Genomic DNA, 21,286 nt, shown 5'->3' on the forward strand with positions numbered 1-21,286 from the left:
AGGCACATACAAAATCAGGAATTCCTACAATTATGTGGTTCATTTCAGTGCAAATCCAGCCCTATCTTTAATTATACATATATTCATTCTCTCTCTCTTTCTATATAAAGATGCCAGGTGTATGCACTAGAGAAGAGCTGATTTTCTGAGGGCCACCATGTCTTTTGGTGTTCCTTGTCTTTGGAGTGCTTAATATCCCATTCATTTCTCTTTATATTTTATGGCTTTTAATTTGCTCAGCAATTTGTTCTTAACCAGACATCTGGAGCTAGCACAATAATTTCAATTAGCTCGAAGATCATTGGAAGCATTGAAAATTTTTACTAATATCACTGCTTTTCAGATCACCCAAAACCTGTGCCTGCTCTCCATGGTACAAGCCATGACTACACTGCCCCTCAGCTCCTTCAGGCTGTTTTACTGCCCACCATCATCTGAGCCAAGTACAAAGGACACAAAACCTCACAGCCACGGTGATATTCCCCACTTTGCACTGGAACAAGCATGCACACAGGAATCAGGAGGGAAATCAGCCTCACTCCTAGACAGGCTGAGGGTAAAGGAATGTCTGACCCACAGGTGGAAGCTGCTGGAAGATGCATTACCAGTGATACATTGACTGGGGATCTCCTCTTATGTCCTACTTGCAAAGAGGCCCTCTCTGACTGCAGCAGCTCTGTGAACAGCTTCTGCAAGGATGTCTGGATCTTTTTGATGAATTTTCCACAGCATATCTTCAGCTCTGTTTGCTGGACCATGTTTGGTTCTGTGACCATGTGTTCTCAAAAATGACTGGTATTTTGAAGGGCTTTTTCCCACACTTTTTGTCTGGCTCTTCCACACATTCATCTTCTGGCTTCTGTGCAAAAGCAGCTGCCAGTGGGACTTGCAAGAGCTGCTCTCAATGGCAGTGAACTCCCTTTACTGTTTCCCATCAGAAAAAAAATATTGAAACTTATTTTACTTTTGTAAGACTGTCAGGAGCTAAATTCAGTGATCCTTGTGGGTCCCTTCCAGCTCAGAATATTCTGTGGTTCTGTGATGATTGCCAGTTGTGGCAATGCACATATTAGACAGTACATTGGTAAAAGATACTGTGGCATAGGGACACAGCAGGGACAAATTGGTGAAGCAGCCTTGTGTAGGTCATGCACAGGCATGAGGCTGCTCTGTGCATGGCACCTCTGCAGGAGAGTTTTAGGATGTGCTGCATTTCATGCAAAGAGCTGATTAAGTTTCATGTAGGTAATGTTTGGCTGAGGTAGGAAATGACACTTGAAAAATCACAGACTCATAGAATTGCTTGGGTTGGAAGGCCCCTTAAGGATCATCCAGTTCCTAATCCTCTTCAAGGCAGGGCTGCCATCCACTAGATCAAGATGCTCAGGACCCCATCTAATCTGTCCTTGAACACTTCCAGTGAGAGGGCATCCATAACTTCCCTGGGCAACCTATTCTGCCCAATTAAATAAGTCCTCAATTAAAATGGAGTGTCCAACTTAAAGACTGCTTAGGATTTTAAATTAGAAAGGGTGACTTTACCTAAATATATGGAAGACATAACAAAATTCAATTTCTTTCATAAAATACCTAACTGAAATGTTTTGCTGCTTGATTGCACCTTGGCAATGCACCCAGAGGGGAAAAAAAGGGATCTTGGTTTGCTCAGCAATTTAATATGTAGAGCTATCAAACAAAAAAGATGTTAGTGTTCACTGAGCTGGTAACAGAGACTAATCCACTGCAAGGCTGGAAGAAAATGTGTCTTGGGTCTTACATAATCTGGAGAGCTTAGCTTTTAAAGGGATGTATTTTTGCATGCCAGAAAGTCAGGCTCTGATTAATAAGGCATTTAACATAAATGACATGGTTTTGACAAAGAAAAAGTGACAAACAAGCAGAATGTGATACCTCCCCTGCCCTCTGGCTCCCTCCAAAGACTTTTTCAAATCCCATACTAATTAGATGCATGTGCAAACAATTGATGTGTCATGCCTTTAACAAGCAAAGGCTTGCTTTCTATGAGCTAATTGCACCAAAAATTCGTGCAGATTCCCCTGTCTTATCCACAGGAAGGGATGTTAAGGATGGCTGAGTACCACATGCCGTGGATCACCTGCCTTCAGCCTTCGGTGTCCCTCACCAGCTGATTGCCACTGCCTGAAGAGCTCAGGGTGAGGCAGCCACTGTCACATTCCATCCATTACCACCAGCTGAAATTCTTCAAACAAGTGCCTGGGATGCTGCAGGCTTTCTTTACCTTTCCTGTATGGACATTCCAAAGCAGAAGGCTGGCTGTCGTCACTGGAATGAGAGGCTATGGATATTGCTGTGGGAAGCTTCTGAAAAGCCATGGATGTTTGATCTAAACAGCACCCTACTCATGAAATCCAGCATAAGCCAGCTGAAGGCTGCCAGCACACCCAGCCCTGCACATGTCCCCCCCTCCTATGTTCCTTCACTCCCTGTGTGCATCCTCATCCTGTGCATGTCTGAAGAGTATGGAAAATGTGTGCTTTTCAGACTGCCATAGTAAGGACAGGACAGGAGAGGACTCTCTATTATCACCACTGCAGGAGAAATTTTGTTGCCTTACAACTCAAATATTCCCACTTCAAGTTAGAAAGCAGACAGAGTGAGGACCATGACCATGTAACTGCACCAATCCTGTGAGGATTATAGAAACACTTAACAAGAAAGAAGCAGGTATAAGTGACCTCAGGAAGCTGCAGGGTATATGTCCAGCTAAAACAAAAAGTAAAATAACATAAATAAGGACTGAACTTTTAGCAAGGCCATTGTTTGAATCTGAATGCAACACCAGGAGCCAGGCTAGAGCAGCAGTAAGGCTGAAGGTTGAGCCCCCATACTGCTGTCAGCTCTGCATGGGTGCCTTTCTGTACAACATGTGGAGCTCTGCTCTGTGGGAAATGGATTTGGAGAGAGTTGTCAGGGCCTGACAGAAGGCCCACACAGTATGCATCTGTATGCAAACTTGGAGATAAGAAATGCTGACTTAGAAATGTCATGGAATAGGACAGACACTGTTGAGAGAAATGGAGCTAGGAAAAAGTTCTGAAGGATTACCTTGCAAATAAGACTAGATACTTTGGAGAAGTAGGACTATGAAAGATGTATTGTAGTGGGACCCACAAGGGGTAGTTTTAGATGATTGGCTTTAAGACATCTACAGCATTGTGTGGCAAAAAGCTGATAGGCCAAGAAACACTTACAGTGTAATGTAATTAGGAGATAGTTGGCTTCTGATTGTGATTGCATGAATTCTAACATCTGTATTGTCTCACCCTTCTCATGAGACTAAAAATGGAATAGAAGTTTTAGAATGCCTCTCAGTTGCCCCATCTCTGGGTCAGGAAAAGGGAATTGTCCAACACTGCACAGCCTGAAGGATGCCTACAGGGTGGTGATGGAAGAGCCAGGACCTCCAGCAGCACTTCAGATTGGGTACACATGGCAGGAGAAAGAGACAGTGAAGGCAAAAGTAGGAGAAAGAAAGGTCAACAGTCCTCTCCTTCCTAGGCCACATTGAGGGTTAAATTATTCACTTGACGGGCAATGTAAGGATGAAGGCAGCAGAACTGACACAGCAGAGACCCACAGCCACACCAGTCATTAGCATGTTACTTGTCTGAAGCATGGTGGAGGAGAATGTATTTGTCACCAAGCCATGAATGGCATGGACATGTGAACTGCAGGAGGAGCACCAGCTGGCATCGCTTCTGTTGGATTCTGCAGCTCCTGAGATGTGGCTGCAAACATGGGCTGAGAAGCAGGGCCCCATCAGGCTCATAGAAGGGTTGAATACTCTTCCTCAGGATGGACTTTTTTATCTAAGCTGTCACAGAGTAGAGCTGCTGTCCTCAATTTAAGCAAATTTGTGAAATACATTTAAGAGTCTCTTATTTTGCACCCAGAGGACATCAAGAAAACTGGTGAAAGGGCTGCAAGGCACATCCTGTGAGGAGGGCTCTGGGCTTGTCTGGTTTGGGGAAGAGAAGGCTGGGGGGAAACCTCATTGTTCTCTAGCAGCTTCTGGAGGGGGTGAAGGCGAGGGGGAGTGGTAAGCTCTTCTCCCTGGGATCCAAGTGACAGGATGCATGGGAAGGGTTCAAGTTGTGTCAAGAAGGTCAGAAAGGACATTGGGAAGATGCATTTCTTTATTGATAGGGTGGTCAAAGACTTGAATAGACTTCCTAGAGAAGTGATCAATATCTTAGGCCTGTTGCTGTTTAAGAGGCATTTGGACAATGCCCTCCACAACATGCTTTAAATTTTGGTGAGCCCTGAATTCATCAGGCTGTTGGACTAGATGGCTGTTGCAGGCTTCTTCCAGCTGAACCAGACTGTTGTGTTCTGTTCTGTTCATTTCTACTCTACTCTATCCTATCCCATTCCATTCTTTTCATCCCACTTGTGTGGGGTTTGACACATACAACCTTAGGGGTGCATCAATGGATTTATAAGCATAGGTTCTGCCAAAATTCATATGAGACCTTGTTTCCAAGGATTCAACATCTATGCATGGAGTGCAGTTGAATTTCTCTGTCTGTCTGGTATTGAAATGCCAGAACAAAGGAGGAGACCAATAAGAATGACTCTTCACAAGGACTTAGTGCAAGAATTTTTCATCTCCTGTATTCAGACCACAACTCTTTCTCCTGACTGATGTTCTCAGGTTCACTGATGTATTTGCTATTTAAAAAGCTATTTTTGAACTCCTAAGTCATGCTTCACTCCAAAATTCTTTACAATAGAATTCACAATGAGTTGCTTGACTAAGGTCTAAACAAGTCCTGCATTTTTTATTGTCTGCCATATTTCTGTACCACACTATCAGAATAATCAAGGTTAAAGTGCCAAGGTCTGAATCTTCTGACAGAGTGCAGTAATAAATTTAGTGGAGACACCATAATTGCTTCACCCTGAAATGCCAATGAATATATTGAATATTGTAGAGCTTCTCATTGCCCTCTTACCATTTCCCAGAAAGATGTATTATATGCAGATACTAATCTGTTAATGGTCATGCAGTCAAGGCGTGCAGATGATGTAAAAGTGGATCTACTAAAGAGTATTGACATGCAAATTTTAAGTTATTTCAAGTCTAAAGGAAACAAGAACATTTAGCTCTTTCCAGCTCCAGTGAAAAATAAGTTTATTCACTTTAAAAAATAATTTTAAAATAATTTGAATATGGGCCCCTAAAGGTAAAAGTAAAAATATGTACCTATAATTACTGGAGAACTTCTCTGGAGTGACCTTTCAATTGAAAATTACATTTTTGAAAAGCATTGTACAGCCAGATTGCAGTGGAAGTGAGGACATCCCAACAATTTACTCTCAGGAAGTGACATAGACAAAAATGCTTGAAGGGTTTTTTGCACTTAGTGCCTTTGGATCTTGGCATGTTCTCCTTTTTCCTCAACTCCAGTCCAGAAGAAGGGAAGACACTCTGTCCTCTGCTTTATCTGCAAGTGGTGGTATCTTTTTTCATCTCATTGCCTTCTGGGAAATAAATCTTGTGAATTTACCTCATCTGACTTAAAAATGCTGCATGGAAAGTAAGTATTTTGGTTTTTTTGAAGATGTGTTCTTGAAATTCTTGCTTTTGTGTTTTGTGATGAGTCCCTGTCCAGAATAAATCAGAAGTTCTGCTGTATTCTAGTTTCTGTTTATATATTTCCACAGACCCAACCAAGTTTTTAAGCAAGAACTGGTGAGTTCAAGTTTAAACTTCTCCAAAGAAATGATGAAAGGCTAGGGTCTGATCACTTATTGAAAAAGTGGAAAATCATTGTCCTCCAAAGGCATCTCAAATTAGACACTAAATACAGAAGCAATTGAAATGGCCAGTCATTTGAAAGATTTACTGTCAATATTTCAACTCAAATAGAAATACTTCTACTGAGCCTATGGAAACGGATGTTCTAGTTGATATAAGGCATTCATTTTTTCAGGAAGATTTTGACAAGGTTGAAAGATTAGGAAAAGGAACTAAGCTGTCATGGCATAAAAAGGAAGGTCAGCGCAAGGATAAAGAATTTCTTAAAGACAGGCAACAGAGTAAAAATAAAGATTTTTTCACAATGGGGAATCATCTGTGGATCCCTAGAGAGACCAGGGCTCAAAGCTGAGCTGCTCAACACCTTCTCAAATGGTCCAGAAAAAGAGATGAACAATGAGATAATAGTATTTGCTAAAATAAAGGTTGAGTTGATAAAATGGCTTGCAGGAATCATATCTCAGACTGCCTGAGAAGAGAACAAAAATGTCTGAAAATCCCAAGGAGCTGAGTGACTAAAGGAAACAATAGCTCAATATCTCTTAATACAAAGGGGAAGATTACCTAAACCAGCTTGATCTGTCAGTACACAGTGGCAGGTTCTTGTCTAGCTATTGAGCCTCAGGAAATAAAATTTGAGCTCCCTGTAGGCAGTTTTATAAATATGTAGGCACAGTGCTTGGCAGTATTCAAAAGATAAGAGACCATTAGGAATCTGTAGGGAAGTGAGAGATAACATGGTGCTGTGTAAAACCACAGGGCAAACACTTAGATTTTGCCCCACTCTGTCCTGGATGTAACAGAAGTGGAAAAGGTTCTAAGGAAAACAACAGGATGAATCAAAGGAACTGGGAATCCCCAAGGATATGTTGATAGGCTTAAAATAAACTAAGGCCAATATTTACAGGATGCATAATTAAAGCACAAAGCTTGTAGCCACAGGATAAAGGATGGAGGTTTATAAGCATAGTTAGTGTGAAATAACAGCAACACAGATTCCCAGAGGAGTGTTCCATCAAAGATAATTGTATGTCAGCCTCCTAGGTCAGACTTTCCTCTAGCTGCTGACTGTCTGAGATTGTGTCAGGGAAGTACCACTCTTTTAAAAATTTCTTATACAGACCAGGCTCAAGTCTGTCACTGTCATATTTTCTGGAAAAATCCCTTCACCAGGATTCTTCTCCTGGGAAGCTGAGAAGCCTCGGAGAAAAATGAAAAACAATAATTATCTGATTTGCTTCTCCTGTGTTTTTCTGCTTTGGAATATGGTTTGGACATTGTTTACCAACAGGTGCATGTTTGATTGGTTTGTGAACTATTGATGTGAACTATTGATGTGAACTATTGATGTGAATTATTTTGTGAATTGTTTTGACTTAATGACCAATCACGGTCAGAATGTGCTGGGACTCTGGAAGGAGTCACAAGTTTTCATGATCATTCTTTTTAGCCTTCTGCCTGTATCCTTTCTCTATTCTTTAGTATAGTTTAGTATAGTATTCTTTAATATAATATCATAAAATAATAAATTAGCCTTCTAAGAACATGGAGTCAGATTCATCAGTTTCCTGCCTTTGATGGGGACCCCAGAAACTACCACACAAGTCTTCCCAGCAGGGTATGCAAAATTGAATTTTGCCTCTCCCAGAATGAGGGGAAGGGGCTGGACTAGGTTGAAGTGTGCAAAAGAACCTGCATGCCTCAAGGGTTAGCAGATGTGATGGGGCAGTCACAAACAGCCCTCCAGAGTAGTGGGAGATTGTTACTCACTGTATTTGCTGGCCTAGAAATGTTCTGCTTGAACTGAGACACATCTTGGGCTAATTGGGCTTCTGGCTTGTCTTCATCTGGTCTTTCTTACACCTACTGCTGGGGCATAAAAATTTATTGGTGAATTTGTGCCTCCTGCCTTCAAGTGCTAGGCTTCTGAATACATCCTCATCTGCTGGATCGAGTGACTGAGGTATATCACTTCATCCAAAATTCTTCATATGGTCACCCAGAAGGTGAGCATATGGAACCTGGAACCTCAGTCTCTCTGACCAAACTATGCATCTTTCTTTTCAAGATCCCAGTGATAAATTCAAGATCTGATATTTCAAGAGCTTTCAGTTGCTGAAACTAATTTCACAGCTCATTTAATAGGCAGACTTCTCTGTCTCTAACCACATGTAGTAATTTTCTTTAATCCTGTGATTCAGATGTATCCAGTAATAAAATCTCTTCTATTTGAATCCCCAGCTGATTTAAATGGTCATTTTTGCCAGCTGTCCTTGAATCTTCTACACAGAATCCTGATTTAATACAAGGGGAAAGAAAAAAGAGCTTCTTTGTCTATCAAAAGAACATGAACTAGATTTGAGGTTTTCAATGATGAGATAATAGGTGTGAGCTGACCCAGAGAAATTCATTTGCCTGGATAACTGTGACTTCCATGCCACACATTTCTCTACTACTTATGAGCAAATATTAGACTGAGTAATCCCTTTGAAACAGGCATTAAAAAGCTTCCCTCAGTCATTAAATCCTTTCATTGCCTCATTAATTCTAGCAGTATAATCTGGTTTTGATTAACCAGGTTGTTAAGCATCCAGTGTCGAACACTGATAAAGAGGGAGAATTTGCTTTACAGATCACAGACATGTAATTATGTATCTCAACACAGCTGATAAAGTGTGAGAAATTACCTGCAGCCCCACAGAAACCCCCCCAGCACATTAGCACCAAGTAATCTGTGACACCTTCACAACAATAGGTACATATTAACATGTCACAGGAGCCTTTGATACTTCCCTATGAGAATGTTCAGACTGAAACTCAAGTTTTGTAGAATAGAAACTGAAAAAGTTTAATTGATTTATCTAAGATAAATCAATATCAATTTATCTAAGATAAATCAATCTATAAGTAGACTTATACTGGGGGCACACTTGGAAAAGTTTTAAGAATGTTTGACAGTGACTTAGTTTCACACATGAATTCCCAGATTGAGCTAAAGTGTAGGCATAAATTTAAAAAGGCAAGCATTTTTATATAGCATATTGAGAAATAATTTTAGTGAGATGAATATATCTTTTACTACAGACATAAGGAAGGGTGACACTTTAAAACATTTAAATAGCTGGAGCTGTAAGTAGATACTGAGCAGAAGTACGCATAAGGAAGTTCTGGAAATGGTGCAGGATATCAGCATCTTTAAATATTCAGAAATACAGTACAGAGTCTTAGGTTCATGGAAATTTAAAAAATGAGTGAAAAAAAAATGGACTTGATTCCCTTAGAGGATTTCCTTTCCACTGCAGAATGGAGTTAGGTGCAGGAAAAGCAGACAGCTTGGATTTCTTCTGTGGCTGATGTCATGCTTCACTTCAGCTATACTTCATAGGTGTCTGATAAATCTCCGTGGATGCTTTCCCTTTGAAAATTTTTATACTGATGATGCACTTTCATTTTAAATATGGAAGCATATTGGAACTTTATTACCAATCTCAGTGAAATCCTTAATTAAAAAGTCAGATGGCTGCCTGCCTTGTTGCAAAACCAGAGGAGCCAACACTAATTTATGTACACTGTCAAACAGGCATAATTATGCTGCTGGTAGACTTGCAGATGGTGAACAGTAAGAGCACAAAAACAAGGGTCAAAACATAACCACAGGTCACATCTTTCTAGCCAAATGTTCACCAGTCAACTCTTCTATACACATATTTCCTACAAGTTTCTGAGGAGAAAGATGCTTATTGTTTGGAGCTGTGGAGTTTTTAAGTGCTTTTGTTCATATGATACATGCCATAACTTCTGAGATCTTTTTTTGCCCAGACATTCAGGCTGTACCACACTGAGAGTTGTATTTCCAGGAACAGAAGTACAGCCCCCAGTGTGGACTTGATTATTATGATTTTCCTATGGATCATGCTAGAAAAGCTGTTGTCAAATATCAGAAAAGTGCCTTATAAGTTGAGATACCTCCATATAGTGCCCTATATGGGAAAACTGACACTTTGTGCAGATCTGAACTCATCCAAGGGCAAACTATTATGCTGACACCTAGACAAAGCAGAGGGCTGGTTCTGTCTGTCCATCTCCTTCAGGGAATGGGCTTTTGTCTCTTGATCCCTGGCCAATTCCCACATTAGGGCTTCTCTATGAGGAGCTGTGGAGTCTCTTTAAATGGATCTGTGGCTCACATTTCTGTACTCTGTGTAAAGGAGTGGTTGCTGTTTTCTGAAGGGTGTGTAAGGCAGAAGAAGCTATGTCCAGTCTGTCTAACATGATTTCCTTGCTTCCCTGCTCCTTCTATGTCTATGTTTTATTAGTAGCTTAGGTAATCCATGGTGATTCTGAAACCAACAAAGTAAACAGTCTCCAGAACTGACGTACTCTGTTGCTCTCACAGTGTTTTGACTGTGACATGTTTGATGCAAGAACAATTTGTACAAAACCTGCCTTGGAGAGATCCCACCTGATTATTAGATGGTTCCAGTGCACAACTGTGCAACCAAGAGCAGCACTTCTGACACTAATAATATCTTTTATCATTTCTGCTTTTCAAAAAGTACAACATGAACTGTCACTCGGAGTAAGCTGTGTTTTCTAAATTATGTCATATCTTTTGTCCCTGCTAATTCATATGCTGTTTTCTTAGATTTCAGCTTCATTGAGCTTTTACTCTGCCTGGGTGTATCAGAGGTGGAAGGAGAAAATTTGTTCTGTCAGTATTGCTCAGGTGCTGCACATGAGAACAATAAGCTTCAGCATGCTACAGCTGACCCTGTAACAGAAGAAATAAATTTATTCACAAATAATTTGCAATTAAACTGTGAATAGGTGGTGCCCAGTGACAGGACCAGAGACAGTGGGCACAGGCTGAACATGGGAGATTCCTCTGAACATCAGGAAAAGCTTTTTCTTTTACTGTGAGGGTGACCAGGTGCCTGCACAGGTCACCCAGAGAGGCTGTGAATTCTCCATCCCTGTAGATACTCTAAAGCCATCTGTAAGTGGTCCTGGACAACTGGCTCCAGTTCAAACAGGGAAGTTGGACCAGATGACCATCACAGGCCCTTCCAACCTTGAACATTCTGTAGGCTATGCTTTAGTTTGGGTGAAGTTACCCAGTCCAGTACTGACAGCAGACACCTGGTCTTTAGCAACTGTTTAGAAAAAGACCCTCGGGCCCCCTATGTCTTTCTTTCATGTTCATTAACCAGTAAGAAATCTATTTGCTACTCACCAGTTCCCCCTTATGGGAATTATCATGTGAAACATGCAGTGGGAAAGCATATTTTGCATGTCCAGTACGGTTACTCATATGTAATATACTGTTACTGAGTATATTCAGAATTCTATCTAAGACTAAAAGACTCTTTGATAGTATTGAACCAAGTTTGTTATTTTATTGCACATTGTTCTGCACTGCAACTGTAATTGGAAGAGCAGGATAGCTTTACCTGTCATAGTGTAACAGATTCCCTTCTTCTTTTGCTTTTTTCGACCAAGATGAATCAATTTAGTGCTGGAGGGAACTGAACATTTTAATTTTCATTTGTACATCAACAAAACTCTCATTTTGATGGCAAATCCAAAACTTACATCCCATCCCAATTTTAGAACAAGAGGAAGATTTTGTGGCAAATCCAAGAGCATTCCTGAAGTGTTACACATCTTTCCTCTCAGTACTGCTACAATTTGTCATTAACTCCATCCATCTCCTGTCTACTGGATGATGAGTAAATCCATCAACTGCATACTGCTAAAATTCCTCCAGTCATCTAGTTAGAGGTGAAATATCACAACACACACTCAGTGCTTTCTGAAATTTTAATCTACTTAACCCAATTACATAGTAAGAGATAATGCTGTATGTACAAGTGCTGAGTCTGCAGTGGCAGAATGCAGCAAGTGGCAATTCAGAAAGCAGCACTTTTTTGTCTCCTCTAAGTAGGAGAATTGTGCTCCAGATGCACAATGGCTTTGATCAGCTGTCGTGTCCTTAACTGGGGGGGACAATGCTGGAGTTTCCTTCCTCAGTTTTCCTTTCTCTGGTGGGGGCTCTGACTGTCTTTCATTCCTTTTGTTATCTTCCAATTTTCACTATACAGGGATATTTTATCTGTGTTGGCTGCATGTCCTTTGTCCTCTTTTGTCTCCTTTTCTCAAAATTGCATTGCAGTAATCCGAAATTTTGTAAGCTGTGTTTGTGCTTCTGTGGTGTCACCTTGTGCTCGTGCACTTTGTCCCTCTGTGATCAACCTCTGCTTGTGTTCTCCATGGCCCATACACAATTTAGAGGTTTATTGAGGTTTATTGAACTGAGAGGTTTATTGAAGCTGTTTCTCAGAACATACTCCATTTTCAGGCTGGATCCCAAGATTATGTTACCATATGAAACAACTCTTTCTTCAATAGTTCCAAAAATGTTTTGCTATTGATTTTCCTATGAGGTGTAATTGTAGTTCAATAAATTTTTTATTTTTCACCCAAAACCAGAGCAAAATCTATTCACAATGAAACCAGATGAAAAAGAGAAGTAAGTTGGAATGGGGAAAGATACAATCATATCATCCTTTGGTTTGACACGAGAGATTAATTTTTATAGCTCTCTTTATGAAAAAATAAAACAACCATACATGACCAGGCTGCATGGATGCCTCTGTTTTCCACAATTGTCTCAAACTCTTGACAGATTCATTCACATTGGCTGAAGGTTTGAAAGGTTGATTGTCCCAACAGATTTTTAGAAATAAGCAATGAAGGAAAAAAGGAAATCCTGTAAAAGGTTCACTTCTTAGAAACATCAGGAAATCCTCACAACAATCAGTCAAATTACAGGAAATTAAAAAAAAATTGGATCTGCTGCCAAAATTTACAGATTTTTTTCTTTTAAAAGTAGTGGAACCTTTTCTCTTCATCTATCCCAAGGTCAGCAAAATTCATACTTCTGAAACAAAAGGAAGTAGGCTTGAAAGCAATAAAAACATAAATTGTCCATCTGATTGCTAAAAATTACTTTATCTGTTGCTGTTTTCCCATTTGGGCTGCACAGTTTCATGAAATGGCACCAACTTTTAGGACTCCCAGGCTCTTCCTGGGCTGCAAGGGGGTCTCTGTTCCACGGGAATTTCTCTGGGGCTGCCGGGGGGGACCCCTTCTCTGAGCCTGCAGCTCCTCCTGCCCTCCCCCTCCTCCAGCTCCCCTTGGGGTCCCTCCTCAGCTCCTCCTCCTGTACTGCTGTCACCTTTGGCCCTTGCTGGAACCTCGTTGTATCCAAGGTCCTGCAGCCCCACTGCCACCCCCCAGGGCAGGGACACCCTGTGCCATCTCAAATACAGAACCTGGGTGTGCAGTCTAGAAGAGGATCCATGCTCATCCTATGGGCATTTTACTGCCCAGTGAGATCAAGAGAAAAATTTAATATGTCTTCTCCATAGTTAGCTGGCAAGGTTAGGCATTTCTAGTGAATTGGGACATATTGCAAAAGGAGTTGATGTTTTTATACTCCATTAACCAGAGCAGAGCTGATTAAATATATTCCAGGGCTCAGAGGCTTGCATCATTGAAGAATTTATTCTGGAGTTAGAAAAATTGAGTCAGTGCAAAAGAAAAATCCAAGATGATATGACGGTCCATCAGATGATGCCCAAATTCAACTTTGGTTTATGTCTTTGAGATATATAAATTTTCTTTTCAGCTTTTAGTATATCCAGCATTAGTATGAAACTTCATTTTTTACCCTATATCCATTTCAAATTGCAACCGAAGAAAATGCATCGGTTCAAGCCATCAGCCTAAGCTGATGGATATTTTCTGCTTCTCTTCAGTGCACTTTAAGATAGACGATTTATCTTTATCTTACATTAAGCATCTGTGAAGAACTATAAAACACTTTAGAGTGGCTAAAAATTCCCAGAATTCAATGGGAATATTTTCATTCAAACTGCTGAGGTTTTTGCACGATGTTTTTCACAATTAGGGACACAGCACTTTCAAAGGCTGTGTGCTGAGGATACTGTGGGCATGATCTGAACTTAAACACTGGTTCAGTTATAACTGCAACTTACTAATCTTCTATCTTAAGGATGAAAACAAGTTTTAACCAGAAAATATTGTTTGATTCTTCATGACTTTGCTTGCTCTTGACTAAAAGCAAAAGCTGATTTGAATCTGAAGCATTTTCTCTTCCAAATGAAGTCTTCCATTATAAACAATTACAAATGCATAAGGAAGGTGATGTAGGTCACTCAACTTATTTTTTTTCTTGAAGTTTCTCTTTATTCTCTCCCAAAACCTTCAAGGAGTGGGATTATTAGGAAAGCTCCAGAATCCAAGAGTTGTGCATTATGCTGGAGATTCAGTGATGAATGGTAGATTACAGCAATATCACTCCAACCATAACCTTTTCTTCTCCTGTTGTCTGTCATGAAAATGAAAACACTGAAGGAGTACACAGAGATTTTTCCTATCCTCAGTTTAATGAGAAAAATCACAACTCTTGTTACAAGTGCTTTCTTCCTTCTTCCTTTTCTCTTTTTCTACAGTAATGTCATCTCTCAACCCAGACAGTAAATTGTTTGAAGAAATTACAATCTCTGATATAAGGCCCCTATTCTACTTTCAGTTACTAAGTAAACAATCTAAAAAGAAGAATTTATATAGCAATATAATAACAGAAAATGCAGCAGAAAACCCCAGCATAAAAAAGTTATTGATAGGAAATGTAATGACATTGCCAACTTCAGCTCTATCTTATTTTATTTACACATAGGGTAATGAATTCAACACAAGCATTCACACTACTTATAGAGGGAATATTTCAGACTGTTTCAAATTAAGGGAGGAACATCTTCATTATTTTCAAAATCAACACAGCTCTTCTTAACCTCTGTAACCTTCTGTGGTTGGAGTGTTATAGGTCCCTGTCCAGTTTTTTCCTTTTCTTGGATTATCTTTGTCACATCAGGGAATGAATATTTACTAGGATCCACTTCCAACTTCTCAACTTGTCCACTCCTGAGACAAGAGGGAAATAAATGGAAAAAAACATCATTTCAGTGTCAAATATAACAGGACTGTTTAAATTTATTATGTGATTCCATGGTTCTATTTTGGGCGCCTGCCTATAAACACATGGTATGAGGGTTGTTACTGAGTACAATTAAACCAGGGTTAAGAGTTCTTGTAACTTGAGAATTGATTGCTAAATAAAAACCCAAAGTGTAAACACATGAAAGTAATACAAAATCTTAAGATTTTGTACAAAAGAATCCTTAGTCTCCAACTTCAAAAGTTAATTTTAGATAGCTGTAATTCCGTTTATATCAGAGCATGGTGACTGCTGGTATCACAGTACAAATGGCTGGCTTTTGATGTAAGATCATTTTTTTGAATCCAAATTTTTTTCTTCTCTTCCTTTTTACACAGTTCCTTCTCACTGATTGTCTATTAATTTCTAGGTGTCAGGTCCATCTTTGGAAAACAGAAATACTTGCATTTATACAGAAAATACAAGTGTAGGGACTTGTCTGCCTTGATCAGCTAATTTTATATTTTGGCAATCCTCACCATGTTTTTATGATGAAAAAAAATTACATTAAATTAAAAGCTAGAGTTTTAACACAATTTTCACATTCTATTTCTATTAAGGATACTCTTTCAGATGACACTTAGAAATGGCCACTCATTAAGGCAACCTATCCACATCACATGATGATCAAATATGTGAAACAGACTCTCTGTCTTGCAGCATTTAATCTCATTGTTTATTTCTAAGAGAGGAGCTCAATGATTAAACTGAAAAAAATCTAACCTGCTTTCATGCAATTTGTAACTGTTTACATGGAAAAAATGGCAAAACGGAAATTTAATTGTAAAATTATGTTTAATTTCTTCAAATTACACCATGATTTGTACATCTTCATGCTCCATTTTATACTGAGTCACAGTTCCCAGCTCGGCATTAGAAAAGACAGTGCCTCACCCTTCAGAGATGTGAGAAAACTGTTTACCCAGGAGACCAGAAAGGCTCCTTAGAAATAGAACAAACAAGGGGGAGGCAGAATTCTGTCTGCGTGACAGAATCCATTTTATGCATGACAACACAGAAAATGAAAATTTGAATATAAAGTACAGCAAAAAATTTTAAACTGAAAATACACCATCTTTAGTTGTTAAAACAGGGAGAGTTTAGCAGGGCAGCTTCCAGATTCTGCCAATGCTTCTCCATCAAGGCTCTGGGAGATATGAGCAGGCATCCCAGCCCTCACTGACAGCAGGAAGGGCTCCTCCAGGAGCTCCAGAAGAAGCAATCACCAGCCTAACCACCTCTTTCAGCTCTATGCACTAGATTTTTCTTGTACCAAAAGAATAATTTGATAATTTTTTTCTGAGCAGAAAACAGCCAGAGAAGCTAGCTGCTTTAATAACCTGCATAAATCTTTTTCAAATAGTGGCATAAGCAAAAATTACTCAGAGTAGAATTTTATGGGTAATGAAAACAAATACAAGAAAATTCTTATTTCTTTACTCTGAACATTCTTCAATTTATAATGCTAGATTTTTTTTTCTGATATTGCACTATACTATTTAATGAAACAAAAAACTGTTCATTTGTGGCAACACTCCAAAAAATGTTCATCCCCCAAAAGTAAAGGGTATTTTTTTCCCCTGTGTAATTTATGAAATGTGCTGTGACCTGGAATCACTTTATCAGTAGCTGTTGGTGAGATCACAAAGAGAGCAGACCCTTAAACTAATCATTTACCACTAAGCTGAGGCACCTCAGAAAAAGCTAAAAAAGCACAAACATGAGAATAAATTAGGCTCAGCTTGCGCCTCCATCACATGCTAGAAAAAAATTTCCTTAATATGAAGTATTTCAATTAGCAGTGGTATCTCACATTTGTTCAACAGCTCTAAAATTGTAGAAATTGTCAGTCATGAAAACACAATAATGGAGTTTGAATATCTTATTGCTTAATAGCAGAATACACTTCAGCATTCCAGAAATAAATTAACAGTGAGTGTCATAAGTAACAATCCACATCAACAAGCTATGACAAGGTTATTGCATCATCTCAAAATTGCAACAATACATGTGATCTCAAAGTAAGTTAGCAACAGGCAACAGGTAAGACTGGGAATCACACACAGTGAATTTTTCCAGAAAGGAAGTGGGTTTTCATGTACTTGCATGAACATGATCAAACATTCTGTACTTGTTTAGTAAAGCTTCACAGTGCTATCCCAGCTACTACAATACAACAATTGGCTGACAGCAAGACTCTGCTAGGCTGAAATCAGTGCAGCTGCAACACAGATCTACTCCTCTCATCATGCAATCTATGCAAAAGAGGCTGGGTATTGATGAAGTCAAGGTCATTTTATGAAGAAAGAACAAGGGTTTTTCCACGTAATTAACAGACTAAAAATCATCTTGTTGCTGAAGCTCTTCCATGAGCAATAGTAAAACAGCTGTTATGGAAACAAAAATATTCCTTGAAGCTAGAGAACATACCTGAAAACCTCAGTGTTTGCAAACTATTTCAAGTTCAGGTCTAAAAACAGATGAAGTTCACAGTTTTTATGGCACTGCTACCTGCAGCTGAATGTTCTCAACCTAAAACATTATGTTCAAACACTAGAGCACCACACAAAAACAAATTAAATTCTTTATTTCCTCCTGACGTTTTCTTCCCTTTGAAAGGCTATTTCTACCTCCACACAGTTTTATTAGGCTTTTAAAGAATAAAATTAGAAGATGCCCCAAAAAGAAAGTTTTGCATATCTATAGCAGCCTGATGAACAATCTGGTGTGTGACATACGGCATATCTGATAATTTCTTATTCATATCTGTATTTCTTGATAATTTACACTTTTATTTACAGTCTTTAATCCCCATATTTGATATTTAAATTATATTTCCCTGTGTCAACTTCTGAATTTCAATAAAATTTAGATTGCTAGAGATTCTTCATTTCTGGGTTTCTGGATCTTTGATCCAGAATATATGGTTATTGACATGTGACTGAAAGTTTCCTTTCTGGTATCAGGATATAAAGATATTTAGGAGTCACAACCAAGCACTATGAAGAGGCACTTTTTCAAATCTTTTAATATTGTGAATGAAACAGGACAAAAAAATCATTATCACCCTAGACAAAGTACTAATAAATCCTTTTCTTAAATAAGAAAATAGACTGATTCCAGTATATGGAATGACATCTCTTTTGAGAGCTTAGAGCTTAGACAATTCTTTATTTAGGTGTGTTAAAAACTGATGGTGAAGGTAGGACACTTGCCATACTCTGGTCTCAATTTTTGAAATTGTAAGCTTTGAAAAAATCTACTAGGTAATCTAAGCAAATAATTATGTACCTAGAAAATGAATTCCTCTTTCATTGTGTAAGAGACCTTTTAAATCTCTGTATATGTGTGTATCTAGAATGAAGATGTTACTAGTGTGTTCAGAATCAGTGGAAAGACATGAATACTTGTAGAATCAAATGCATTTGTCAGGGACAAAACAACACTGAAGAATAACTAACAAATCAGTGGTAAATGCTCTGATAAAGAAAAGGCTGATATCTAGGCCATTCTGTTCTAAAAGACAAATACATTTCACAAATAGGATTCACCAAACTAAGAATATATATATTACTAATGTCCATGTTTCTAAAAGGTAGACAGAAAATCATAGCCACTGTGACATTTTCAACTTCACTGTTCCATCCCTTTCCTTCTTTTGAATAATCACTTCAAGATACTAAATTTTAAACTGACCATATCTGCAAGCAAGAAATATGCTCCAATATCTGTAATATGCAAATTGACTCTGAATTTCTATATGTGGCTATAATACCATCTTATTTTCTCTCCTTTCACTGTTAAATTTGTCAGCCAAACTTGAAACTCTTAAACATTTGGGAAACATATACTGAAAACTGACTTTATTCTAACAAAGTTTTTTCAAAGTTATGGAATGGTAGAAAGCAACTTTTAAGTCCACGTCTTTCCTCAGACTTTTGACCTTGTCCCATCTGCACAACCAAAAATAACTTTAGACTGCAGTGATCAGGAACTAACTGAAGTGTTCTTTGAGAATGCTTTCTCCAGAAGGGCACGTTTCTGAAGCCTTCTCACCTTTATTATAGTTAAGGATTATCAGATGTCAATGTGCAAATTAGTTTTCTGCAAATCACTTCTGAGGAACCTCACGTTTTGTTCTCCTAATTAGTCAAGTGATGGAGATGCACACCCTCTACTTTGATTAGCTCCAGGCCTCTATGAGAATTCAAATTACTCCATATTTCGAGATTAGTTTGATTAAAAAACACTTTCAGCATGTTGCTTAGTCATATCTGACTACAGTTTCTGGTTAAGAAGCCAAGTGAATTACAGTTCCTATGATTCCTCTTTCCTATACAATATTACTTGCATTCTAAAAGTTCTCAATGTCTTCATGACAGCTAGCAAACTTCATTACCATAAAATATTAATTCTGCAAAGTGTTCAGCTCTTAAGATTTGTGATCAAAATCCAGGTATTTATCAAAAGTATCACATCTCAATAGAACTGATAACTGACTTTTCATTTGTGATCTTTGCACACATTTACTTATCTGTCATTCAGGCCACTCTTCAGATGCACTTGTCTTTCTTTACATTGAAATGTTTGTGCTTGGTTTAGACACTGAGAATTTGGCTTCTGAAAGATCACATAAATCCCCTTGCAGCTCTTTCAGATCAGTTTATCTGCAACACCATTCAGTTTCTGACCTCATCTTACCTCCTCTTCCCAGTCCTGAGGAAATTACTAATTTTGTTCTACTGTATTTCTCTTCACAACACAGAGTTCTCCCCCTTCCAACTCATCACATCCCTCCATGAAAGATGTAGGAATTTAAGACTGGGAGAGATTTTCAGCCATTCAGTCTGTGGAAAGGCAGTATTCTGACACTTCACAAGGACTGCTTTAAGAATTCAAATTAGAACTTCTCACTCCCAAAGAAAGATTCCTACTCTTAGATCTACATTTTTTTTCCCACAAATTTTATCTTTACCTCTTCTCCACCAAAATGAACCAAGCTAAATCAGGGTCATCCAGTAAAACAGAGCTTTGCAGTATGTTTCATCATCAGTAACATCTCAAGTGAGATGGCTGTAGGAAATTTTTGAAATAATCAGTTTTTTATTCTTTATTTGTTAATAAGCAAAGAAAAGCTCAACTAAAACCAAAGACTTCTCCAAGAAAAGTAAAGTAATGCTTGTTTATCACTGAAACTGCAAACCATACAAGAAGTTCTGTTAATGAGTCTTTTCATGACATGTTTGCTAGAAAAAGATTGAAATTAAAATCCAATACAGTAATTAAAAACATTCAAGTTTTCTCAGTCTGAAGTTCAATATAACTTACAGGTTATTTTATATATTTTATGTCTCTCACAATTAGTGAAATTTGATTGAAAATGGATAGCCTGTTCAGAGGCATTTAGGGGCTCCACCAGCAGAGAGAGGTGGACAATCCAGCAGCATATTTTTCTTTTTTTTCCTCCTTAGGAATCCAGAAGAAAAAAACCCCAAACCAAACCAAATAAAATAAAAACAAAACAAAAAATTGCCAAAAGCCATTCACTGCCACTAAGAACTGATTCCAGTAGAATGTAAGTCAGATTTCCAACCTAATGCATTACATGGCATTCTCTAGAGCACGTGCTGACTTGTACCCAGTGCACTCCTGCAAAGCTAAGAGGGGAAAAGACACAGAGCAGTCAGATTTGCAATGCTTGAACTACTAAGATAGGAATCACCTCTACTTTACATTCCTTATTTCAATATAAAAAGTGTGTATAGATCAGAATTTCTTCATTAGTTTTTAATTCTGCAGAAGTTGCTAATCATCCATTCCTTTGCCTCTTCAAATTAAACCATTTCTCTGGCTACATTTCTCAACCTCTCTGTATATAAAGATCTACAGTAATAAAAACAAAACAAAACAAAACAAATAAAAGCAAAAGAAGAAAACTCAAAAAATTAAAGAAAAAAGTTGTATTCTTATGAATATTTCATTACTGGAGGAACTCAAATGTGTGTATATTTACATTTAGAGACATTTTGTGTTTATTTTTTTTCTTCTCCAACACACTAAATGAAGAATAGTCTAAAGGTGAAAGTATGAGACAAGGACTGTTGACTTTATGTAACTGTTACTCTTAAGGTTTCCTGTACAACTTTAGAAAAGTCAGCTTCTACCTATCTGAATTTCCCCTATGCAGCTATGGAGAACTCAGCTCTGGTATCTTACAGCTGAACTGTGAGGCCAGTTCCAGTAAGGAATGGCACACTCAGCTACTGCATTAATAGAGGCTTTGTAAATATAATGGATCAGTCTATTATTTTTATATTAGTCTGAATATTATAGATCAGTATAATTCCTTCCACAGAAACTTGCCTCTTTGAAGGCTCCAAATACAGTTTCATATACAGTCA

General features: G+C 38.4%; 1 protein-coding gene across 6 annotated transcripts in view; it reads right to left on the minus strand.

The window, feature by feature from the left end:
* Positions 1–14,536: 14,536 nt before the first annotated feature.
* The window catches only part of DNAAF11 (dynein axonemal assembly factor 11), a 34,385-nt gene continuing 27,635 nt past the window's right edge, over positions 14,537–21,286 (minus strand). For all 6 annotated transcript variants that reach the window (XM_064397525.1, XM_064397531.1, XM_064397538.1 and 3 more), the window contains one exon: positions 14,537–14,812. In XM_064397525.1, the coding sequence (XP_064253595.1) occupies positions 14,626–14,812 (187 nt within the window). In that variant the 3' untranslated portion in view covers positions 14,537–14,625. The remainder of the gene's footprint in view (positions 14,813–21,286) is intronic.

Source organism: Passer domesticus, chromosome 1 (genome assembly GCF_036417665.1).
Source record: "Passer domesticus isolate bPasDom1 chromosome 1, bPasDom1.hap1, whole genome shotgun sequence".
Lineage (NCBI taxonomy): Eukaryota > Metazoa > Chordata > Aves > Passeriformes > Passeridae > Passer > Passer domesticus.